The sequence below is a fragment of the Pangasianodon hypophthalmus genome, chromosome 11 (assembly GCF_027358585.1).
Source record: "Pangasianodon hypophthalmus isolate fPanHyp1 chromosome 11, fPanHyp1.pri, whole genome shotgun sequence".
In the NCBI taxonomy this organism is placed as follows: domain Eukaryota; kingdom Metazoa; phylum Chordata; class Actinopteri; order Siluriformes; family Pangasiidae; genus Pangasianodon; species Pangasianodon hypophthalmus.
Genome location: NC_069720.1, coordinates 9777333 through 9803819, shown reverse-complemented (window position 1 = coordinate 9803819; position 26487 = coordinate 9777333). Strand labels below are relative to the sequence as shown.

Below are 26487 nucleotides of genomic sequence, written 5' to 3'. Positions count from 1 at the left end.
TCACATATAATCATTGATATGGTAAAGCATATGTATGGAAGGAGTCTCCAGTGTCAATACTTCGTAACAGAATGTTTTCCACCACAGGAGAGTCTTCAGGATGGAGAGCTTTTTGCTTCCTTGTTTCTCTATAACATGACAAGCTGCTTTTTTGTCATATTAGCTCCAAGAGAGAGAGAAAAGAGGGGTTGGTGCGTTAGCAGTTATAGCTGCTATAACTTATGTGATAACAGATGCGCTATAAGGGTGAGTCAAAGGAAAACCTTAAGTGCAATGTAAATTCTGTAAATTCGAATTGAATCTTTTTTTTTTTTCCTAGAGGCACCTGGACACTTGTTAAGAGCTGGAAAACGTGCATTGAATGAAATAGAGATTATGTAGCACAATAACACACTTTTGTGACACCCATTTGCAATAAACAATGTAAAATAAAAAAAAATAAAATAAAACAATAAGGTAATTTGACTCACCTTCAAGAAACGCCTATGAGACAAGGTAGCTTCTGTTACCACATAACTTAAAACCTCTATAAAAACAGTCATTCCCTTGCCAACCTCTGTTTTTTCTCTCTCCTGAAGTACAACAACATGGTCTCGTACAACATTAAACATAAATATAAACAGATCAAATGTATGACATGTCATTCTTTAATAAATAAAAAGTGTTTGCATGGGCAAATTGCTGTGGTGTGATTGTTTTCTTATAACAGCACATCCCAAAGTGTTTTATTCCTTACTTAATTTCAAACCTCTTGCATTTGGTATTTCCAAACCACCATTCAAGCCTACACTGCTTAGTTCTTAATGGAAAGAGAGATGATGTACTTTACACACGCACACGTATTGCCCTTCTCAATTCACCTGCAAAAGTACTTGTTTCCTCACTGATTCCTCATAGCACAATGTCACCAGGGACGAGCCTCGCTGAGGGTTAACTCTAGAATCACTACCGCTTTTAACACTAACAGTGACATTCTGAAGATCATTGATCTCCACATGAGTCATTAATATGCCCACCCACATAGTGCATATCTAATAAGAGACATCTAACAACCTTTGTATGAGAACCAACTTTTTAATAAGTTGAAATAAATACTCCAGTACATGCATGATCCAGAAAAAAAAAAAATTGAAAAAAATAAAATAAAACATAAAATGCTATTGTAATTCTGGTAAATAGTGTAAAACCTATGGCACACACTCACAGCAGCTTTAATCCATCCAAAAGATTCATACACTGGAATACAAAGCAGGAACATGCATCCCACTCTCACTGCATTTATTAATAACATCCATCACACATCCGACTAAACCGTTACTCTGTCTGCTGCTCTCAGAGGCTAAAACTGAGGTAAACTTTCCACTAGATTTCTTTTAATTTGAGAATTTTCAGTCCAACATACAGAATCACCACAACATCTGTGGCTACCAGTGAGTGAACACAAGTTAGAAATATGTTGTGATGTCAGTTTCGGCTAGGTTTTTTTTATTACATCCAGTGCAAAAAAAAAACTGCCACCTTGGTTGCACAGGAATAGTTGGACAGACAAATTTGTACAAATTCACTACATTCACTCAACAGGATCACACAACAAGGGGTTAAAGCATATTAGTCTCTTTGGTACATTGAAAAAAATATCTGTAATGGGCTTTGTTTTAATTCACAGAATGCGAGTTGACCGGTGGTAGAGTCCTGGGCGAGGATCGATCCCTGAGCGCCTGTGAGAGCAATGTGCATCCATCAGAGACGGCGCAAGCTGACTGGCGCAACCTTTCGCGGTACGCAGGCATCTGGGCGCTGTTCTCGGCATGTTGGGATACGTCTCGGAGACCCTGTGTGAGGAGGACGCAAGCTGAAACTACACTCATGGCGCCTCCCAGTACAGCCGTCTGCACCGCTTTACCATCTGCGCTAAGATTAGCCGGTTTGCCCAGGAACTGGGGCTCAGTGGCGAATCCCACCAGTGCGTTGACGGCCTGAACCAGCGGCCCACTGAAAAGCACACAGCGATTTCGCGTCAGCTCGCTTGGGCTCGTCTTCACCTCCTTGACACACGCGAGAAGCGCAGTGGCGCTCGTGCTCATGCACTTTACACTGGCTTTGAACTGCTCTTTGGCAAACCTGTCCTTGGATTTCTCACTGGCCAGAGACGAGGCCTCTGTGAGAGTGGTCAGGTTCCTCCGGATGTTTTGGGAAACTTCCAGGAGGAGTTGGGGAGTTAAATCAGAAAGTGGGGTTACACGCAGGACAGAGCAAGTTTGATCCACCTCATGACGGCATCGCGTCACTTTGTAGCGATCCACCAATCCCGGAACGGCAGCATGTGAACCCGGTGCCTCCACCGCCGCCAGGTATGCGGCGTGAGCTGAAAACTCCGTTAGAGACACCACCAGGTTGCCCATTTCCACTAACCGCTCCCCGACCTCCGTAAATTTCCCCATGTTGAGCTGGCTCTGAATGTCGTGAGTGATGATGGACAGCTCCTTCGTCCTAGCAATCACTGTATCCCGACACTTCTCAAAAGTCTCTGCCACTGGCACACCATCCGCGGTCATCACCGGCCTGGTCTCACTGGACAGCAGAAGTAAATCCGCCACCAGCTGCATCTTGCTTTTGCATGTGTCACAAACAGATGAGAGTCTTTTCCGCTGCTGCAAGCTGCCACTCGGGATGTTGGACGTTGGAACCTCGCTGTCTGACTTTCCCGAGCCACTACTAGCCATAGTATGGTGGTCAAGCTAATATTCTGGATTTTCTTTTTTGTACAAAATATATTACACCACACATTCCACAGTACAAACTCATAACTTATATGAAAATGTCTTCAGAAATAATACCACACCTTCTCTGAGAAACTGGCCCAAAAGTGTTGTCCTTCAGAAAATACACTAATATCCACTGTTTACTATTTGAACATCAGATTATTTCAGTAAACATTTGCAAAATCAGAAAAATAGAGGATAATGCGACTTCACTCAGGGAAACTGTGTTCTGGCATAAGTGTGACATAAAAAAAAGGCTGAATGAGGTCAAAATCAAGGCTACATTTAAAGATCCCTTCAATATAATGATGCTGAACTCCTTAATGTTTATGTTATTTGACCTTAATTGTGCACATCTCATCACATCACAATCACATCATGGGTACATATGAACAGTTTCACAGGTCGGTTTTTTCATCTATCTAGGTCCAACAACACACATATATATACACACACACAGACAAAAAAACCAAAAAAACAAAACAGAAACAAAACCATACACTTGCTGCAGTGCCATACAAGAGATCAAATCAAGTCAAAGTGCCAGCTGATTCCAGACATCCAAAGACCAACATACACCTCATCAAAAGCACTTTCGATACTGAATCTGAGGGTGTGAAGAATCTATTGCCACAGTTGTGTCAGCTTTTTTATTTTTGTTAATTCATGTCAAGCAGACGGGCGTTTATAGGTCCTTGCCCTTCTCGTGGTTGCAGGAGGCCAAATGAAATCCATCAAATGACTAAAACCAGATGAGCCATTGTTAATTTTGATCCTCCAGTGGAAAGTGCCTCTGAGGGTCATGGCTGTAACACAGCAGCAGTTTGAATTAAGCTCTCTGTGATGGTCCTCCACTTTCAGCACCATCATCCCACAACGCCTACTGTAGAAAAGACTCCAAAAAAAGCACCAGGCTGGATTTTCAACCACCGAAAGACCAGGGTTTGACTTCCCTCGGCTTTTAACCTCTTCCTTTTCGCTCGTAACCCAGTGATGTTGGCCAGTTCTTGCTGAAGCCCAGGTCCCTTATGCATTACTGGCTATCTCCCATGCACCTTCCTCAGCAAAAAGCATGGGAACCTCAGGACCATCCGGCACACACGCTGCTGGGCTTTCCTGTTGGTACACATCTCATTTAAATCTGGTTTTAAACCTGTTTGTTTTTTTTGTTTTTTTTAACCCATCACCATCCAGTGGTGTTTCAGGAGAACCAACATGAGGTGTATTCCAGCTTTATATATGTGTGTGGGGTCTCTTCGTCTGTATGAGGAAGCAAACTAGAGGGTGCGGCTTTACTTCAAATGGGAAACAAGGCGTTGAGGGATAACAGGCGGTTTTCTTCGAAATTAATAGGTTTTTTTTCTAGAATGAAGCTGTATTTGTCCAAGAAAGGCGAGTTCTGTGTGAAAATTAGTCGTTAGCTTGTTGGCTAATTCGTCAGAGGGTGCGGCTGCGCTTCAGTTGGGAAACAGAAACACGGCGCGCGCGAGGGAGAGCTTCTTTCAAAACTGCAACGGTTTTTTTTCTTTCTCCTGAATAAGCGTCCATTATCCCCAGAAAAAAACACAAAAAACAAACTTTTGTGCTGAAAATAATCCCATATCCACTCCGTTCCCTCTGACGCTTCCTTCAAATGATAAACTTCTCACTCGTTCGGGTGATGAGAATTCGTCTTCAGTTGTAAAGTTGGTTCATTTCCACACTAAAGCCATCATGTCTCCAGGCCCCGACTACCGGCGTAAGAGCAAAATTACACCCGAAACGTGCTGCTAGCTCCTCCAGCTTCTCTCTTCCTTCCTTGTTTTTGCAGTTATTCCACTTCTCCAGTCTTTAGGGTCACCACTGATTTGTACTCTAGATAAGAAGCAGGCCATTCAAGCCAAACTTAGCGTTATGCTACAGTTCACACATGACCACGCATAGTTTATGGTAAGTTTTAGCCTAGCGTAGCCTTTAGCTCGATAAAATTGTGTTTCAAGTACGCGCCTACGCTGGATTTGCCTTGACCCATGGCTCAGACCTTCAGTTTAAAAAAAAAGAAAGAAAAATAGCAATAAATTTGAGAAAATTAGAGAACTTGAGACCTGTGGTAGCACTTTTCATTATATAAAACTGTAGTTTAACAATATATCAAATTACATCACGCTGTGTCAAAACTTTTCATGCTGGTGACAACGTGAAGACGATGTTATTGTTATTTTTCAGTGTTTTAAAACTGTTTTTTGGGGGATTGGGGAATTATCGTGCTGAATCAATAAGCGTCTGAGCACATTATCGATCATCACTTTGAGTTTCTGTTTCAAAGCAAAACCCGTCCTAATCCTACCTCTCCAAAAAGAGCAAAAACGATTTTTATACCACTAGATTTACTCGTGGGAGTGAAATCGGATTCTGAAAGCGTGTGACGTCATAGCTTAGACCACTTTTCATTGGACGACAATGCATTTTCAGGACGCTTGAAGAGCCAATCCAGTAAAGGAGGGAGGAGCTAAAAGCCGGGTGGGAGAAATCTTCACTTGTTTCCTCTTACAGAGAATTCAAACATTGAAGAAACCAGACATGAAAAAATGTAAAACGCATTAATCAGATAACAGGTTCCATAATAAAAGCTCTTAAAGCTCTTTTTATTTCCTTCCAGTCATATTTAGAGCACAACAGCCAGCTTATTTGAAATAAAAGAAATGACTCAAGTACATAACATGTAATACAACTCTGTGTTAATACAATTTGATCAGACTATCATTAAAGATGATTTTTGCAATGGTGTACTTTGAGTAAGGAATTTGGTTTGGAAATACCAAATGTGAGAGATTTCAAATAATTAAGTAAGGAAGAAAAACGAAGAAAACTACGAGATGTGCTGTTATAGGAAATGAATCAACAACAGGATCGTGTGATATGGCCCAACCAGAAACAGAGCTGTTATTAGCTGTGTTTAATATGGAGGAACATCCATGCAACACCACAAAGTTGATTAATTTCTAATAGCAGCATGTCCACGCTAACAATTTTTTATTAAAAATATGACACATTGCACGTTTTATCCATTTGTAGCTATGTTTAATATGGTGGATCATCCGTGCAACAAGTTAGTTCCTGTTATCACTTATTATAGCAGGTATAAAGAGTGGATCACTCACCAGCCTCTCTGTTTTTGCACTTTCTTGAAGTTAATAAGGCAAAAAATTGCAGCTTGTCATGTTATCGAGAAACCAGAAAGTCCTGGCGGAAAACTTACTGACCTTTACAAGCTGCTAACACCAGAGACTCCTTCCATACAGGCAGGGGTGGATTTAGTGATTTGGGGACCCCAGGCAAAATAAAGGAATGGGGCCCTATTCAGTGTTTTAACATTGATATTTAAAATTTCAGCATATGTTATTTAGAATTAATAATTAAAAAATATATAATTGCATTGAAATATAAATGTTATATATATAATGCATTTTTAGGGGGCCCTTGGCTTCTGGGGGCCCAAGGTGGTTGCGTTCTGTACCATATCAACTATCTGTTTTTCTTTGTTAAATAACATGATTTTTAATGCATTTATTGTTAGCCTTAGATTATGTACAGCATCCACCATTCAAGCCCATGTGAATGATCTGTTACTATAGAAAAAAGACTAAAGTTTTAGAATGTGCACATTAATACAAACCTGTTATTTAAATTTCAGCTGGCACTACTGTCAGATGCTGCTGTTATAGAAAATTAATCAACCTTCTCACCAATAAGATCTGATAATTCAGCAGCTCGGTGGTGTGAACTAAAATGTCATATATTGTATTCTATGATATCTCATGCTAAACAAGTTATAATTTTAAATGTACAGTTAGTTGATTCATGAATGAGAATAGAAATGTATAGAATGTGGGATTATGGGCGCTTGAGCTGTGCAGGGGAAACTGGAAGCACACTTTCTGCTTTGGTGGGTTGTACAGCTGCACAGGGCGCAGTGCCATTTGGGTGGAGTGTCCTGAGAGGAAACAGTTCAGATTCTGTTGAACGAGCCTCACACTTCACACACTTCTCATGCAGAGACACACTGAAAGGGAGGGGTTCCGAGAGCAGCCCAAAATAATTCAGCACACTGACCGTGTAGGCCAATTTATCCAACAGCTTTATGTTCACATAGAGCAGGTATAGCAGCTTTATAATGGTGGCTTGATGGAATAACTGAGTGGTTATTTTTCACACTTAACTAATAGGTAATAGGTTACATAGTAAGCAGTGAAAGCAACATTGCCACCAAAAGGAACTTGTGCACTTTGATTTAACTAGATTGAGCCTGTCTTATACACATACATTTTGCTCATACATGGACGGAAGAAAAAAATAACCAATAATAATAATTATTTTTTCTAATATGTACTCTTTGCCCTCAATATTGATTTGCATTTCTTCTAAGTAATTTCTTTTTATTATTTTTTTGTTGTTGTTGTTGTAGACTTGTACATTGTAATTATCATATTGTTCAAACATAAGTTTTTTTTTTATTTTTATGCATTAAAAACGAATATAATATCATAAAAGACACAAATATGTATAAACTGTATAATTAACCATTAATCACTAGTCACGTGAAATACTGTGCCAATCCGACACGCCCCCTTTCGGAATGTGTGACGTTGAACAAACAGGAACCAATCAGCAAACTCCAAGCCGAACGCTCTCAACCAATCCGCGAACTCAAGGTTGAAAAGATGGCGTCTTCGTTTGGATGGAGATGTGTAGCAGTGTTGCTTTTTGGAGTATTTATCCTGTCTGTTCATTGTTCAGACAGTAAACCTAAGAAGAAGAAGGATATTCGGGATTACAATGACGCGGATATGGCGAGGCTGCTGGAGCAGTGGGAGGTAATTCGTACAGAGCCTGGACATCTCTACAGCGTTAGCAGTTTGCATTAGCACTGTTAGGCTTCCAGGTTAATTTGTCGCTTTTTAAGCCCTTATGCTAACAAGCTAGCTATGTGCAGAATTACATTAACTTAATATAGCCGTATTTTACAAAATGTAGCCGAAATGAAGGCAAAAACATTTCACAAACCGAGGATAAAGAGGAAGCTGGCGATGTGGTCGCGCTTCAATCTGCGGCGCTGTGTCCTAGATAGTGTCCCTAACTAGTACGTAGAGTCCTAGCAACCAGACCTGGTGAAATACATGAGCAGGAGTAGTTCAGTGAAATAAGGCCAGTGATGGTGATGATGTGGTTATGATTGTAACTATACCGAAGGCTGGATGTTCCTTAACCTATGCATTCACCGGCCACTTAAATAGGAACCTCCCTGCTGAAAGAAAAAACACACAATACAATAGAAACTCTCATAGAATTTGTAATGGTTTTAATGGAAGCTGTAATGGTCCCTCTGGGTCTCTACTGGTCATTTGTTGCTTTATATTGGTGGCGTGTTACATCTAGTGGATACCATTAAGGACCAGTAATGGTTTAATGGTTAGCTGATGGTTTGTAATGGTATCTGTAGTAGAAACCATTAGAATTTCTGTGATGGTTTCTATTGGTTTTCTCCTCAGCAGGGCTGTACACTTGCTCATTCGTGCATTTATCCAAACAGTCCATCACGTGACAGAGGCACAAGGCAGAAAATCATGCAGATACAGCTCAAGAGCAAACATCAGAATGCAGAAAAATATCTGATCTCAGTGACTTTGACTGAGACATGGTTGCTGGTGCCTGACGGGCTGGTGTGAGTTATTTCAGAAACGACTGATCTCCAGAGATTCTTCATGCAATTATTCATGCATTATTCATGCAATTATCCAATCAACCAGTCGTATGGTAGCAGCACAATGCATAACTTCATACAGATACAGGTCAAGAGCATCAGATAACATTCACATCAAATCTCAGAGTGCGGAAAAATGTGATTTAAGCAGCTGCTTATCTCCTGGTATTTACCCACAAAAGTCTCTAGAGTTTATACAGAATGATGCGAAAAACAGAAAAACATTCAGTGAGCGGCAGTTCTGTGGGTGGAAATGCTTTGTTGATGATAGAGGTCAGAGATGAATGGCCAGAGGGGTTCAAACTGACAGGAAGGCTACAGTAACACAAATAATCACTCTTTACATCTATGATGAGCAGAAAAGCATCTCAGAAATTACAACACACTGAAGCCTGAAGTGGATGGGCTACAATAGCAGAAGACCACGTCGGGTTCCTCTCCTGTCAGCCACGCACAGGAAACTGAGGCTACGGTGGACACGGGACGCTGAGGCTACGGTGGACACGGGACGCTGAGGCTACGGTGGACACGGGACGCTGAGGCTACGGTGGACACGGGACGCTGAGGCTACAGTGGACACGGGACGCTGAGGCTACGGTGGACACGGGACGCTGAGGCTACGGTGGACACGGGACGCTGAGGCTACGGTGGACACGGGATGCTGAGGCTACAGTGGACACGGGACGCTGAGGCTACAGTGGACACAGGCTCACTGGAAACAGGACAATAGAAGACAAAACATCACCTGTTCATTTCCGATCTTCTGTCCAGTTTTGTGTGTGACTAGTGCATGTGGATCTGGAATAATGTCTTTCTTGTAAAGTGACTGTGCGCAGTAGGTAGAGTCTGAAATGGCCATCAGACGGATCTGTGTAGGAATCTGGAGACCTGTGGGAAGTAACTGTTCATGAATCTGCTAGAATTGGCCTGGATGTTTCTTAACCGTTTTTCTGTAGATAGTAGGAATATGTACACTAGGCTTGTGTGATATTGATTTTTCGCTGCTTGTGTTTTACAATTTTAAAAAATCACAATAAAAGATTTAATCACCCAGAACCAATAGTCTAAAAAAAGTCAGCAAAACAAGCATTTCCACCATTTCAGATGTATGGAAGGATGTATTATCAGCTGTGCAGTCAGGAGCCACTTGCTTGAAGGTGGATTATTAGTTGATCGTAACTACACTAATGTCCACATTCTAATTATCATCACAATTAACACTGTATGTAAAGTGTTTGTCACTTTGTTGTAGGCCTATTTAATCCTTTTAGGTCAAAATAATTTTAATTTTGGTATAAAATCCAACAATTTTTGGTCAAAATGAGCTCCAGACATTCTTCACTTACCTTTATAACTCACAGGGTGCCCTCGGTGTCTCAGTCAAGGGCACATGAGATAGGGAGAAGGGGGCGGGGCTTCTAGGTGGTCACTTATTTACAAATCACCTGCTCAAATCGTTCCAGATTAATGTGTCAGATGGCTCATCTCCTGTTTTACTGAGGAGAAAAAGAGGGATCTTTTTGAGGGATCTCTAGTATTTCAGGGTGTCCCAAAAGTCTCCATGCATAGGAGAAATTAACACTTTTTAGCAAAATGTCTTCCAAAATTTTTCATACTTACTTTATATTATACATATTTTTTCAGATAGCCTTTAAGAATGCCTTTGACAAAGAAGAACGTATTGAAATCATTCTCATGGCTGGATCAGGAAGCTGTCGCAAGGTTGCGATGGGCTTTAACAGGAAACATGGCAAACACATCACACACGATACTGTTGCCAAACTTCTTAACAAATTCAAAAAGACTGGAAGTGTTGAGGACCAACTGAGAAGTGGACATCCACGAACATCCACTGATGGAGACACAACCGACGTGGTGCGGGCGTACGTAGTCCCCTGTGTAGGGAGACTTTTGAGACACCCTATAGCGTACTCCGAGGTTAAATTGTGGAGCTCTTACACAAAATGTGTAAAAAGTGGCAGCTCTGCTAATATAATTTAATCAGAGTAAACATCACTGGATATCATGGCTGTCTAAGATCGTATAAAGACGATGAAATTGTGATATATTGCACAAGCCCAGTGTGCAGTACATGGAGGTGAGAGGGATTCTTTGTGTTGCTGCAGGCTTTTTTTTTTATACACTGCTTGTTGTAAATAGTTTCAATGACAGGAAAAGGTTAGCCAGTCATGGACTGGGCTGTGCTTTCCTGTCTGAGACTGCAGTGTACATACTCCTGAACAGGTCAGCTCTCCGTGACGCACCAGAAACAGTTGCGTTTGGGTGAGTGCATCCTGGCTCTCTGGAGTCTTCTTATGAAGTAGAGGTGCAATCTTTTCCATTCAGCTGTGGATTAGCTTTGTCCACTGGTGGCCGTGTATGTTTAGATCCAGCAGCTGGCTGCATCAGTAAAACGTAAGCTCTGTTGTAGGGTAGTTTGGACATAAATGACCTCAGTGTTCAAGTTTACAGACTACTAAAACAATAGTGGTTGCACCAATAGCATAATCTTACCGTAACTAAAAACTTACACCTACACCCTACACCTACACCTCTCCGTAAACAAAACTGCAATGCAAAGTAAAAAAATGTGTGTTTATTAACTATGAATGTTTTCTTTTCTTTTTTATTTTGTGCAGAGTATAATGATTTCCTTAGTTGAGAAGTATTATTGTGGTCTATGATCACCAAACATGGTCTTCTCACCAAAATCCACTGACATATATAAATATCAGGGATTTTATGATGAACTACAAATAGGCTATTTTTATATCAGGTAGCATTAGAAAATGTCAAAGTGCATTATAAAATCTTTCAGCATTTTACAGTTAATGTCATGCTATACTTTTTTTTTCTGTCATTCAGCTTATTCAAACTGCAGCAACTTTGGTTTATTTCATTGCTTTTTTTTTCGTACTTTATTGTAAAGCACAGTTCATTTGGAGTTTTTTTTTTTTTTTTTTTTTTTTTTTTTTTTTTACAGTTAATAACTCGAGAGACAGACCTTGTTTGATGTAAATGTTACCCTGAGAAAGACAGCCACTAACCACATCAATAATGGATGTTGTATTTCCTGTTTGTCAGATTATGTTTTTGAATTGCTGGTGATGGTTAAGTGTGTCGCGCTGTGAAGGGGAAAAAAAAAAAAAAAAGGTTTAATCTACAATCACTTTATGTCCTACTCGTTTGACGTACCTTTAGTGACTGTGGTGCAACTGAAATTCACAAGTTTTTAACCTTCTCTCGGGGCACGGTTTAGCCTTTACACCCTAACCTACAAATGAAATTATAGTCAGCTATGCAACTGGCTGCAGCACAGTTTAGTCATTTTTCTGCTCTGATAGACCCGATTGATCTAATAAGATAACATTAAGATTTACTATGTGTTCTGTTTGTGTGTGAAATTATCCAAACTAGGACCAGAGGAAAAGAGCCAGTGTCCAAACTAGGAATGATGTGATGTATAGATTATATTTTATCCACAGCAGAATTTCTTTTTGTTTACTCCTGCCCTATTTCTGCCCATTTTTATTTTCACAGAAAGATGATGACATTGAAGAGGGGGATTTGCCAGAGCACAGACGACCCTCCCCGCCCATCGACTTCTCCAAAGTGGACCCTTCCAAACCTGAAGACCTCCTGAAGATGTCCAAGAAGGGAAAGACCGTGATGGTGTTTGCAACGGTGTCCGGAAACCCCACAGAGAAGGAGACGGAAGAGGTCACCAGCCTGTGGCAGGGCAGCCTCTTCAACGCCAACTTTGATATTCAGAGGTATTGTGTTCCGTACATGCGACAGTTTTAAGACAATCAGGTTTAGGTATTCCGGGGATATATTGGCCATGGAGTGGCACTTTTGCTCTCGGGTTGAGATGTGGGCCTAGATTCGTTGTGCCAAACACATACACAATAATACCACAATGTTTGTGTGGCAGCCTGCAAAAATCCTGCTTGCATTTTGGCATTTTCTGTTATGTAGTTCTGAAGGTTACAGGCTTTCCTGAACTGATATGTATTTCTCTTTTTCTTGCATCACACCCAGAAGTAAAGTTCTAGTCATTTATTTGATTACTCTACTGATTACGTCCAAAAGTGAAAAAAAATTTCATTTAAAGATTCCATTCCGACTCCACTGAAAGACACCCCATCTACTTCTGCATTTCTAACCTAAATTACTGAGAAAGTTTAAAGAGTTATGTTTACTTTGATTACAAACATCATCCACATCAGTCTCTGGCTCATCACCTGAGGTAAAGTCACTTACTGCAATTAAACATGAGCCTCATCAGCGTCTGTTCACTCGACTGATTCTCGTTAAAGTCTTCGGCGAAACAATCGCTGATTAATTAGGTCAGTTCTGTTCTGTCGACTAAATTTACCTGACTTTATTTACCACTGTTTTTTTTTTAAAACTGGCTCCTTAGCTGACATGATCTTTTGCTTAAAACTTAAAACTTTTTTTTCTCAAATTAGAGATGTGTATATTATTGGCAGAAAAACTAAATTTTGATCAAAACTTGATTTTTTTTTCTTCATTCTTAGCTATTTTCCAGAACTCAGACACAGTGACACTCCACAGGTTTTTGCCACACAAGTAACATTTATAGTAATGTTATTGTGGGTAGGGCTGCAACTAATGATTATTTTGATGATCATTTAATCATTTAATTTTCTTTTTTTTTTTTATTCAAATTAATCGATTAGTTGTGTTTTTTAAAAAATATTTTAAATACAAAAAAAGTTTATTTTTACAACTATTAATTTGCAGCATTTTAATCAGCACTACTACAGAACTCTTAACTAAGCTTAATTAAATAACAGTTAAGTAACTACAGTAAAACATTTCTGACATTTATCAGATAATCTGTAACAGCATGAGAATATTATCAAGTCCTCATGTCTACTACATGAGACACTGCAACTAAGGCAGATGGTACACTTTTTAACAACTATATGTTTTATCTGCAGTTCAATCCATGGTTTGTTCAAATTCAAAGTAAAGGCAAAATATAAATATCCGCTGCGTGTTTCGCTCAACTCTCCAACGCTAAATTCATTTTGCTTGCTGTGTGTGTGCACACGGCGAATCATTTTCAGTGTGTGGAATCGACTCCAAAGTTTTCGGGTTGACTCTTAGGTTTAATTGCCCAGAATTAGTGAATCGACTCTTTTTTTTGGATCAACTTCGATGTGAACTGAGACTTGACACATAAGACATATTACAAATATATATTATGTATGCTAAGAATATACAATCGTTTATCAGCGCTAAAAAATAGTCATAAAAATAGTTCAACTTCTTACAAGCTAATTGATTCAAATAACCATGACATGGGTTGTGTTTTGAAGACTAATAGTACATTTGAGACCACATTCATTTTCAATATTACTCACGTTATAACATAATATAAGTTATTTCCTGAGGCCTGCAGTGTAGTGTAAAGAATTTCCATACTTAAGAGAAGGTTGTGTTGTTTTCTCATTGCTCTGCCATTTTAATCAAATGTGTTTTTATGAAGTGACGTAGCACGTGCCACAACTAATCGCCAACTATTTTTTATTATCGATTTTGTCGATTAGTTGTTGCAGCCCTAATTGTGGGCACCTTCACTACCCTTGCATTCTGTTCATTTAGAATCTTTACTTTGACCAGATCCAAGTTTATTTAAAAAAACTGTTAGAGTAGTTAGTAAATAACTGTAAAGGAACAAATGTTATGCATAGTGCTATAGAAGTTGAATCCAAGATGAGGTGTTGCTCAGAGGAGTTAAACATGGAATGGTTTTGTTTATACAGTATCATAAGAAGCAGTGATGTCACCAGGGTTTGACAAAGATGCTTGAAATAAACAGCTTTAATTGTCTAATATGCAAGTACTGAAATCTGCAAAGTCTTCTGTTCTGAAAACTCTCCCGTCGCAGAAAAGGTAAAGTTACAGTTTGACCCCTGACACTGGAGACTCCTTCAAAAATATACAGCAATAACATTAAAACCACCTGCCTAATATTGTGTAGGTCCCCCTTGTGCCACCAAAACCGCTCTGATCCATCGAGGCATGGACTCTACAAGACCTCTGAAGGTGGTATCTGGCACCAAGACGTTACCAGCAGATCCTTTAAGTCCTGTAAGTTGCGAAGTGGGGCCTCCATGGATCGAACTTGTTTGTCCAGCACATCCCACAGATGCTCGATCGGATAGAGATCTGGGGAATTTGGAGGCCAAGTCAACACCTTGAACTCTTTGTCATGTTTATCAAACCATTCCTGAACAATTTTTGCAGTGTAGCAGGGCATATTATCCTGCTGAAAGAGGCCAATGCCATTAGGGAATACCGTTATCACGAAGGGGTGTGCTTGATCTGCAGCAATGTTTAGGTAGTTGGTATGTGTCAAAGTAACGTCCACATGAATGCCAGGATCCAAGGTTTGCCTTCTTCCTATAGCGCATCCTGGTGCCATCTTATCCCCAGGTAAACAAGCACATGCACCCAGCTGTCCTTATGCCATAAAAGAAAACGTGATTTCATCAGACCAGGCCACCTTCTTGCCTTGCTCCATGGTCCAATTCTGATGCTTACTTGCCCATTGTGAGCACTTTTGGCAGTGGACAGTGGTCTGCATGGGCGCTCTGACCGGTCTGCGGCTCCGCAGCCCCGTACGCGGCAAGGTGCAATGCACTGTGTGTTCTGACACCTTTCTGTCATAGCCAGCATTAACTTTTTCAGCAACTTGAACTACAGTAGATCTTCTGTGGGATCGGACCAGACGGGCTAGCCTTCGCTTCCCACGCGCATCAATGAACCTTGGGTGTCCATGACCCCGTCACCAGTTCACCGGTTGGAGGTGCTCTGACCCAGTCGTCTAGACATCACAATTTGGCGCTTGGTCAAAGTTGCTCAGATCCTTACGCTTGCCCATTTTTCCTGCTTCCAACACAACTGACTATTCACTTGCTGCCTAATATATCCCACCCTTTGACAGATGCCAATTTTATATATATATATATATATATATATATATATATATATATATATATATATATATATATATATATATATATATTAATTTTTTAATGTGTTTATTATTAGCCTTCGATCATGTGGGCAAGCTGCTATGAATGAGCTGTTACTATAGAAACATTAACATATTAGAACAAGTGCACTAATTTAAATCTGATTTAAATCTGATATGATTTGAATTACAGCCTGCACTACTGCCACAGCTACTGTTAAAAAAAAATAATGATAATGTACATCCTTGACCATTCAGAGTCAAGAATTCAACAGCATTATAAGTCATTATAAAATAAATTTATTTATTTAGCTTAGTGTTCTCACTGCTTTGTTGGCTCATAAGTGCAAAGTGGGCAACAAACCCAATGTGGCCTTCAGAGCAAATTTGATGATGGAACACAGGTTGAGCTGGTAAATTATTTTCCAGTTTTCTTATTTGACTAAATTGATCAATATTTGAGATTTCCTAGTTGGCTTACACTTGCAATAAAAAAAAAAATTAATAACTTAAAATAACATAGCAGTTACCTGTTGGTAACAGTGGTCTACCAGCTAAACACCGGCACTGCTGGCTAGGCAGAGAAGAAGGCCCTATAGCCATGACAAAAAATGTATAGTTTGGAAAAATGGTTTATTTAGAGCTTGCATTTGTGATGTTTGTATTCTGTTAGTGTTTAATCCTGTGATGCTGTATGAAAAATGGCTTTCCTTCCTGTTTCAACACCCTTTCTTTAGGTTTGTGGTGGGTTCCAATCGTGTCATCTTCATGCTACGTGATGGCAGCTATGCGTGGGAGATTAAAGACTTCCTGATCCTCCAGGAGCGGTGTGAGGACGTGACTGTGGAGGGCCAGGTGTTTCCTGGGAAAGCAGCCAATAAGGCCAACAAGGTCAACAAGGACAAAGAACAAAATGAGACCAAGAAGAAGAAGGACAAGAACGCAGCCAACCGAGTGAATAAAACCAAACAGGAGCTATGACGGCACTGATATCGACAAGGTTTGTGGAGCAGAAGGAAGGCGAGTTGATGCCTTACACAGAGACTACACTCTGAGAAGAGCTAATGAGCCCAGTTGGCTAGAGTGTTTCAGACACTAGTTTCGGACATTTCTATACATGGTTAAATCAAATACCATGCTCCTACATCATTATTTGCATTATTTGCTTACAGAAGGTACTTGCTCTAAGATGCTTCAGAAAGGACTTCATTCAGTACAGTGTTACTTTTTTTGGTCCCTCAATCTTCACTGAAATAATTGAAATGAAATGATTAATCATTAAAAATGATTTGGCCTTATCAAATAATCCTTTTTATACCTCACCATTATAAATCACTTGAATTCAACACATTGCATTTTGAATCAGAATAAAAGAGATTTGTAATACATTACTGCAGCTTTACTGTCTAAAGCCTTATTAAGACTTTTTCAGACATTCCGGTTTAGAAGTGATGAGTCTCCCTGTCCACCAGTTTGGGCATGAACACTACTGGTGTCACATTTGTGCTACAGTGTCCGGTTTTTAGAGGTGGCAATTATAAATGCTAGTTAAAATATTGAAACTAAGCATTTACAACATCTTTCTGTTTCTGCTGCTTTAATAGTTAATATTTAATTTGGTCCTATCATATGCTTCTGTACTCTTCTGTTTATCTTTTTTTTTAATTCCCTTAGCGATCTAGACCTACTAGAAGCTATTTTGTGTAAAAATGCAGAAGTCTTTTGAATTGAATGTTAAGTGGATGGATACATCTGTTGTACCTTTACTATGTGTGTTTTACCTGTGAAAGTGCCTGAAGTTCACCTTTCAATCTTTACTGGAAAAGCTAATTATAGGTACAGGAATAGTTCTCAAGATGCAATTATGCACCTTAAATCAAATGTGTGTGTATCTACACAAACATATAAATACACACATTAATAGGTATAAAAGGCGTATCCTTGAGGCGAAGGTACCACCCCACGACGAGGTATTGTTTAGAACCTTTTTTTTTTTTTTTTTTTTTTGAGAATTTAACCAGCTAGATGCATATCTTTTATTTTGTAGAGATAGTAGCTATTGATGCTTAATTATTGTACTCCAAACTCTTTCATAGATTTAATAGCAAGCAACCAAGTTAACAATTAATGGCTAAAATATCTTTTCAGTTTATTTTATTCTGGAAGATAGATAAGTGATATCAAGTGACCTTCAAGTATACACATTTAGTTTGCTTGCTATTTTCTGCCATGCTTCTTTTTGCTTTTACATTGGTGCTTTTGATTATCCCTTTAAATTCTTCTTGAATATATGTACACACATCAGGTATACATACCTATATTTATACGTTTCCAAAAGTAGCTCTTGTTTTGCCCGTGACAGGAATTGTGCCCTTTCTCTTCAGTTTCATTAGCCAATGATTAACTAACTGACCTTTGTTTTGGGTCTCAATATACACTCACCAGCCACTTTAATAGGAACACCTGTATGCCTGCTTATTCATGCAATTATCCAATCAACCAATCATATGGCAGCAGCACAATGCATAAAATCATACAGATACAGGTCAAGAGCATCAGATAATATTCACATCAAATCTCAGAATGCGGAAAAATGTGATCTTGTTGACTTTGAACATGGCATGGTTGGTTGTGCTACACAGGCTGGTTTGAATATTTAAGCAACTGCTTATCTCTTGGTATTTACACACACAAAAGTCTCTAGAGTTTATACAGAATGGTGCGAAAAACAGAAAAACATCCAGTGAACAGTAGTTCTGCAGGTGTACACGTGTTGTTGAGAGAGGTAAGAGGAGAATGGCCAGGCTGATTCGAGCTGACAGGTGGGCTTGAGTAACTCAACTAACCACTCTGTGCAACCGTGTTGAGCAGAAAAGCATCTCAGAATTCACAACACACCTTGATGTAGATGGGCTACAACTACAGAAGACCACATGGGGTTCCACTCCTGTCAGCCAAGAGCAGGAATCTGAGGCTAACTGAAAACTGGACATTTGAAGATTGGAAAAACATTTCTGGCTCAGTTTCGGTGAACCTATTCCCACTTTGGCCTTAGATTATGATCTTTCAAATCAATACGAGAGCATGCAGCTTTCTCAAATTAACCAATTTCTCAGGTGTTGTGGTGGAAGAACCAAATTAGCCTGTTTGTAATTATCTCGATTAGTAAATCTCGTACACGTAATCTTATCTTGGATCTATTAAGCAATGCACAAAGAACTGGGTCCTGGTTGGTCCTTTTTGCCAGTGCTGTGAGGAGCCCAAAAGCTACTTGAGGAGCACCTCCATTGTTATTGTGAGCAGAGGTGGCATAGAAGCCCTACACCTACCCTAACCTGGAGAGGTTTGGGTAAAAACGAGAATGAATAAACCTAATGTTGTTTCCTGAAGGTTGTCTTAGGATGGTGTCAGCACTAGTTCTTATCTTAAGGCTAACCGCTAACTCTTGTACATTTGAAGCCTTATATGCAAAGACGCTACATTAGGCAATGAAGAAGTTAACTTTCTCTCTTATTTGCATATAAAAAATTATTTCCTCTATTTTCAATCCTCAATTTTTCAAAGTATGTATCTGTGCCACACTGTGCTTATTAAAGCAAGCTCTGGAACCAAGCCACTACCTACAGTGGAGTGTATATAAAAAGGGCCCACATTTTTCATCTATAATGAAACTAGATTTCAGCATTATCTCTTTTATCTGTGGTGTGAGACAAACAGTGACATGCTTTTGAGATGCAGAGAAGAAACGAAGCCCAAAATGAAATATGGAGTCTTTATTTTAAGTAAGAATGTGTTGGCACTCTGGAACAGGGGCATAATAGAGATGAAACTCAAATAATCCAAACATTACGAACATGAAATCCACCTGGAGGCTTTAAAAGGAACGAAGAGAGCTCCAGACGAACGAGGCCTGTCACAGCAGCCAGAGGAACTCTCCTGAGCCTTAATGCATTCATTCATCATCTGTTCCCTTTCTTTCTAGGGGCTGTTAAGGGGATATAAACTCAGCATTGGGTTGTAGAGAAGACACACAAAATGTCCCATCTGTACTGCTGAGGAATACACACACAATTCATCCCAGTGGCTGCCTTTATGTTCTGCTTGAGGGCTTGAGGGCTGTGTGTGCATTGGCTGATTGGAGGTCTGGTGTGGCCTCAGTAATCCTCGTGCTCCCTCAGCATCTGGTGAAGAGCAAAAACATACATCTTGTCCCACCCCAACCTGAGGTGTTTTTTTTTTGCTGTACACAAGAAGAAGCAGAAGAGCTTAGAGGCAAACATTCAGAAATATCATTTTGAATGTCTGACGATTCATAATTGTCAATTCTGTAAGTAGGAAGGTAGTAGGTAAGCAATGTTAGAAAAGGAAGTAGGAAGTTACTCAGCAACGTAAGACAGAGAAGTAGGTAGTAACTTAGCAACGTAAGAAAGGGAAGCTGGTAGTAAGTAAGTGGTGCATGAAAGGGAAGGAGGTAGTAAGTAAGTGGTGCAAGAAAGGGAAGGAGGTAGTAAGTAAGTGGTGCAAGAAAGGGAAGCAGGTAGGAAGAGATGCAAGAAAGGGAAGCACGTAGGAAGCAAGCGATGGAAAAAAGGGAAGTAGTTAGGAAGCAAGCGATGGAAGAGAGGGAAGTAGTTAGGAAGCAAGCGATGGAAGAGAGGGAAGTAGTTAGGAAGCAAGCGATGGAAGAGAGGGAAGTAGTTAGGAAGCAAGCGATGGAAGAGAGGGAAGTAGGGACTGCATGCCCAAGGCTAGGATACACCTTTGCTGGACAGCAGATATTCAGTTTTTGTATCCTGACTCAGTTGACAAAAAATGTAGCAATGGAACCCTCACTACAATTTACTATTATTTGTGAACGAGGGCTATACCTTGCTATTACTCTGTCATCATTTTTACTATAGAACTAGCGAACACCTAACCATGGAGAGCCATAAGGTTTTTTTTTTTTGTGTGTGTGTGTGTGTGTGTGTGTGTGTGTGTGTGTGTGTGCGCGCGCATGAGGTCGTGTTCATCAGACCATGTCTCTACCTCACCTATATCTTAACATTCAAAATACTTGGCAGTCATGATCAAAGCACACTTCCTTTGTACCCCCACCCAGAGTTTTACACTTTTGTGCTGGTAATTTCATGGCTGAGAGCTGACACAGCTGCAGCTTCTTTCTGCAGCAACCCAGGCATGTAGGTTTTTTTTTTCTTCTTTTTCTAAATGCACTTCGTGTGAAGGAGTACAACATTCCACATGGTTTCTAATGGGACTGAGACCACACCCACAGCACATAGGGTCAAAATGTCCCAACAGCCTCCATGTACCGAATCACCTTTAGCTGAGAAACACAGCAGTTGATCAGAATTTTATTTTACTCGACTGAAGGTTATACGTTCTTAGGGTGATGGACTATTATTGTAACAGGAGGCATGGCCTCTGTGGCTGTCAGCTCCAGTGAAGGTGGTGTAGCCTCTGATTCCTTAAATCTTTTTATAAATGTCACATAATTTGCATCAAAATCATATTGTAGTGAATCTATGGCCACTTTCATACATCTCTCAATGTTCGTTGGTCTCAGAAAGAGAGACCCACATGAGCACATGGATATTAGACATACAAACCCAACAAAATAGCATGAAGCAATAAGACAAATCATATCTTTATCATTTATTTCTGTACAAAAGTTTTGATTCAAAGTGATACATTACTTTAAAATCAGTCACATTTACAGCACATCAATATACAACTCAAGGTTAATGTATGCAAATTTCCAATAATACAAGAAAGTGGAATATTGTTCAGATGCAATTTTTTTTTTACAGATTGGACAGAATTACATTACAACTTAAAAGAGATGTCCATTTTGAATTTGCTCAATAGTGCCTGTACAATAAATAAGTAGAAAATATATCTCTGTTATCAATCTGAAGGATTTTAGAAACACATAAAACATACAAATCACTAACAAATCAAGACCTCCGAAAAAAGACCAGCTATTTCGGCTATTTCCCTGCCTGATGGAATACACGTTGTCAAATCTTTTCACAGGTTTAAACCCAAACGCATATACGTAGCTGTGCTTTTTTTTCCCCTCTGCAGCTATTCATTAAGTCTGACTGCATGCTCTTTTCCTTCTGGTTCTCTCGTATGCTACAACAAACTGACCACAAAATCCGGTATGCTATAATGAAATGGCAAAAACCTCAGACCTCACAACGTTGACAATCTGAAAACTTTTTTTTTTTTTTTTTTTTTTACAGGATAGAAAAACATGATTTTTTTTTGGAATGACAATCACCACAGAGAGAGGGCAGAAAAAAAAAAACAAGGAATGTGGTGCATCTTTCTCACATTTTTCTCTCTCATGTGGCAGAAATTATATTTACACTGACAACACAATCTGAAAGATTCACATAATGTCCACATTATCACGTACATCGACATCACACACTGATCCGGATGAGAAGAGTGACGCGAACGCATGCTTGCTTTAGATTGGCCGGCGGAGTTCAGTAGTTCTGGCTGTGCATGAGTGATCAGGGGCAGCGCTGGAGGATCTCAGAGCTTCATCACCCGTACAATGGGCATTGGTAGCACCTGGTGAAGCTTGGCATGCTCTTTATCCACCTCCAGTCTCACCCAGTCAGGCCTGAAGCTGCCTTTAAAGCCCACGAACGCCAGTTTATCTGTAGAGAAACAGAAAACAAGATTAAATTTCACTCTTCTACCTCAGTATGTGTGGGTGTATTTATGTGTCAATGTATGTGTATTCTCTTTTCCTGTGATGTTAGAGGATGCAACCAAAAGTCCAGAAGTTGTTCATTTTCAATGAGAGCTGCTTATTCAGAGCACCAGGAGGTGTAGCAAATGGCAAGTGCAGAAATGTATATTTTATGTGTTTCTAAAGGTTTGAAAGTAAGCAAATAAATTACACTGTCTTGCAAAAGTATTTGCCCCTTTGAACTTTTCCACATTTTGTAGTGGAACAAACTAGTGGAAAGGGGGGAGGGGGGTGTTAATATAGTTTGCAACATTATTTAAAATTATGAACATTAAAATTACGTAAATATTCATCCCCACTGATGTGCAACCAGGTCAAGCTGGTGTGAATTCTTATGCAAGGCACTGTATGTTTTATCACTGTATGTATGTATCTTTTATTTTAAAGTGAACATTGCATCCCTCAAGCATTCTAGCGACATCAATTTGGGTTTATGGTTGCAATAATAACTCAAATCTCGCATTCTTTGAGTCGTGCCAAGTTAACCTACACCATAATGTTAATTTCCACCATATTGGATTTTGTGCCATTTTGATTTTTTTCCAAGACTTTTTTCTACTTCTTTCTCCATATCACGTTTGTCCATAAAACGCAAATGAATTTGACAGTGAAAGCAGAAAGTGAGGCCATTTCTTATTTCTCTGCTTTTACATATTGACACCAAACAGGCACGTATGTTTACCAGAATGTAACTCGGGAGGGCTACTGAGAACAGGAAGTGAGGCAGTATCTCAGTATGGCAATGTGTCTTGGCATATTTCTGTCAAATTGCCAGCCTTGGGAACAAGTACTGAATGGCTTTTGGTCTTCCTCCATGCTAAAAGTGAGGCTGAGCAAATAGTGCTTGGCCCCTTAATCTCTGCTTGCTGCTATGCTTGACATGATTACTTCTGACTTTGCTGTGGGTCCTAACACTCATTCATGTTGTTTAGGTCAAATATCCAAGAATGTCATGAATTTTGATCTTCAATCACACACACCCTGTCACTTTGTTCAATACATTTCTCCCTAAAGAAAAAGAGTATAAATGAAGTTCGGTTCTGAGAAGATCTCATGCGCTGAACATGCAGAAATTTGCCCAGGGGACTGAGACTAACATGTGTTAGTAGGATGAGAAGGGAGGGGCAGGAGGAAGAACCCTGTGGCTCCAGCATGTGCGTCTGCACATTCCTCTGTTTAACACATATGTGTGGCATGTTCCTTTCACATGCTGAGCATTCTGGGAAATGTTATGAATTCCATAGCTATATCTGAGCTTTCCTGCAGGGAAAAAAACCCACTATGAATTACTGAGGCTGAAGCACATTCATCAGTGCCTCTAGAGTTTCAGCATTCTCCTCACTTTTCAGCTGTTGGTATGGTTATATTTTTTCTGCCAACTGGGATGTGGGCGGGAGAGTCTTCACGTCAGTGGACTTTCCGTGACTTTTTTCTATAACAGCATATCCCAACATTTTATGTTTAATTAAATTTTTATCATTTAATGTTGTAGAACGTCCATAAGATATTTTACTCGAGGATTTTATATACATGTCTACTTCACCATATCAACAATTATATGCTTGGTTTTCCATGTTAAAGAATAACACATTTTAAAAATCTGTTTACTATCAGACTTTGCAGCATCTACCAAACCAAGGTCCCTGTGTAAGCTGCTACTATAGAAATGATAACGTAATAGAAGCGCATTAATACAAATTTGTGATTTATTTAGCTGTTATAGAAAACTAATCAACACCTACTGACTAAAAATTTGAGAATTGAACAGCACAGTGGTATAAATTTGATTAATTTTGATGATGCTTAAAAAAAAGTACATTTAAAAATATACTACTGCTGTTCCAGACAACCAATGTGTCCAAGCCAAATTTTTAAGCAGTAAGACACAGTTTTATGAAATTATAAGCATACTGACAGGCCAAATGTGGCTCAGTTGTAGGCAGCTGCATTTAAAGTTTCTAATGGTATTTGGAATGTCGGCCAAAAATGACCAAAATGTAACCGATGCTAATGTGGCATTTCAGTTTTGGAGCGATAGCAGCCCAGCTGTAAGCTCTGTCTGAGACACTGCAAGGATACATGCCTCGATGGCAATCAGAATTCACTCCATCCCTGTCATTCCATGATGGTATGAAGTACCTTTAGTCATTTGGCAGCAGGGGTTATATGGCATGCGAGCAAGTGCAGTAAATTATCATATGTATTTATTATAACATTCCATTCTAAGTTAATATAAACAGTAAAAGTAGGGCCACAAGCCACTATATTTTAACTAGCTACAACAGTACAGCATTATTGCCCCCTAGTGTCCATGTAAGCCATACGCAATTCAAAATGTATTAATTCCAACACAGAATTACATGGAATTGAAAAAGACTGATACATTTATAAATAAGATTAACAGAGTGTAAATAATGGACCTGCTTCAAAACTGTATGCAAATGGATACTTTCACTGATCATTACTAGCAACATAAATCCTTATTTGCCTTAAGATGAATAATACTATTTGTATTTAAACAGTTAATATAAAAATATTATTACCAAGACAAACAATATTTCTTCATGCACGTATATAATAAATTTTAGCAAGCAGTGTGTATGATGCTAACCTGGCAGCTTCCCTTACTTTTTAGTTATATTATCCATGTAGTTTCTGCGCAAAACTAACGAAGTAAATGTCAGACACCAGTCTTGGGTTACGCAGGAAACATTTCATTTCTGCTTAACAGTTTAACAAATGAGGCAGTTTAGCAGTTTTTTGTTCAAGAGTCTTGTTCAAGGGCACACCCATGACTAGCTGTAATAAAGTGTGTTGCGAAAGCAATACACTAATTGTTCTATGATTTTATTTTAATTTTACCTTACAGTCGCTAGTGCCTTTTAAGTGTTGAGCTACTACTATCCTCTTTCTTGATATATTACCAAAGCTGAATGATTCCAAGAAGTTTCCAAGAAAAATGGTGTTTGTTACCTTTCAATTTCACATTCGGGTCAGCACCCAGCTTTTCAAGTATCTTGGTCCAAGGTCCCCTTGTGACCAGCTTGCCCTTGGAGGTAATCATCACTACAGAGCTGGAAGTGCACAAAGATGTTGTTGCTTTAAAAAATCTGTCACTGTGTCCAGAAATTCAGATTAAATTAAACTTACAGCCATACAGAATATATGATATACAATTTGCCACTGTAGTATTCAGTCTACAGCGGGGAAAACAAAAAGTATAAAATGTATGCAAACAGAGATTTAAAAAAACAACTAAATTCTAACTGTTTAGGGGAAAAAAATCAATATATACATAGAAGTCACAGTGTATAGAAATATCAGTGTTCTAGCATTATTTTATATAATGCTTATTGAATACATGAACTGTCATGTATTCGATAATATTTTTATTTTATTTATTTTATTTTTATTAAATATTAAATCTGCATGCTTGTCAGAAATACTGACAGTGTAGGTTTGAATCTGGCTACAATTAGATGATTTCTGCTTGCTTGGTTGTTTTCATTTACAGGTGTGAAAACTTTCACTCCAGGTATCTTTGCTGTAAATCGAAGCATGTGCTAGAAAAATGGCATGTGCTACAGAATTACAAAAAAAAAAAAATACATACTCGTCACTCAGGCTGTTGATGTAGTTCTCGATCTGAGCTGGGATGCCCATCAGCACAGCGTTCCTGAAGCCTTTCGTCTCCATCACTTTGCCGTTGTGGCCATCCAGCACCGTCAGATGGATTCCATCCTCTGACTGGTAGATCTTCTTACCATTGGCCTGTAGGAGCAACAAATTGGCCAGGATCTTTTATTAATCATTCCTTTTTTATTTTGGTTTTGGATAGTTCATATACAATCTTTTGGAATAGCTATGTATGTACAGAATATATATATATATATATATATATATATATATATATATATATATATATATATATATATATATATATAACAGCTATAGATAAGTATACGCAATTTATCATATACATAAAAAGGAAGGGTCTATCCGGATATTAACTGGATATTAAAGTAATGTACATCGGTATGTCAGATATGTGTAAAACGTGTCTGTCTCTGACCTCAGCATAGGCAAAGTCCTCTTTGATGTGGAAGAAACGAGTGGTGTAAGACTCCACCTTGACTTCCATAAAGTGCTCAGATGTTTGAGGCTGTAGGAATACAAAAGGAACATTTCAAAACTGAACCTGACTAAG

At 39.2% G+C, this 26487-nt stretch overlaps 3 protein-coding genes across 3 annotated transcripts in view; 1 reads left to right on the top strand and 2 right to left on the bottom strand.

Moving 5' to 3' along the window:
- Positions 1–1464: 1464 nt before the first annotated feature.
- tlnrd1 (talin rod domain containing 1) lies at positions 1465–4763 on the bottom strand. The gene has a single exon (XM_026930794.3). The coding sequence runs from the start codon at positions 2721–2723 to the stop codon at positions 1656–1658; it is 1068 nt and encodes a 355-aa protein (XP_026786595.1). The 5' UTR covers positions 2724–4763; the 3' UTR covers positions 1465–1655.
- Positions 4764–7423: 2660 nt separating this feature from the next.
- Positions 7424–16899, top strand: mesd (mesoderm development LRP chaperone). Its single transcript, XM_026930355.3, has 3 exons — positions 7424–7615; positions 12043–12275; positions 16249–16899. Exons 1-3 carry the CDS (start codon positions 7463–7465, stop codon positions 16490–16492), a joined length of 630 nt encoding a protein of 209 aa, XP_026786156.2. The 5' UTR covers positions 7424–7462; the 3' UTR covers positions 16493–16899.
- Positions 16900–21151: 4252 nt separating this feature from the next.
- Positions 21152–26487, bottom strand: part of cemip (cell migration inducing hyaluronidase 1) — a 128476-nt gene continuing 123140 nt past the window's right edge. The window contains exons 26-29 of the mRNA XM_026930312.3: positions 26353–26442; positions 25894–26051; positions 25254–25354; positions 21152–22185 (exon numbers count right to left, since the gene is read on the bottom strand). Coding sequence (XP_026786113.3) covers positions 22058–22185; positions 25254–25354; positions 25894–26051; positions 26353–26442 — 477 coding nt within the window. The 3' untranslated portion in view covers positions 21152–22057. The remainder of the gene's footprint in view (positions 22186–25253; positions 25355–25893; positions 26052–26352; positions 26443–26487) is intronic.

Excerpts from the sequence above, each read along its gene's own strand:
- tlnrd1 (XM_026930794.3), bottom strand. The coding sequence starts at position 2,723 with ATGGCTAGTAGTGGCTCGGGAAAGTCAGACAGCGAGGTTCCAACGTCC.
- mesd (XM_026930355.3), top strand. The coding sequence starts at position 7,463 with ATGGCGTCTTCGTTTGGATGGAGATGTGTAGCAGTGTTGCTTTTTGGA. Across the intron at positions 7,616-12,042 it reads GGCTGCTGGAGCAGTGGGAG|AAAGATGATGACATTGAAGA; the intron begins GTAATTCGTACA and ends TTATTTTCACAG. Across the intron at positions 12,276-16,248 it reads GCCAACTTTGATATTCAGAG|GTTTGTGGTGGGTTCCAATC; the intron begins GTATTGTGTTCC and ends CCCTTTCTTTAG.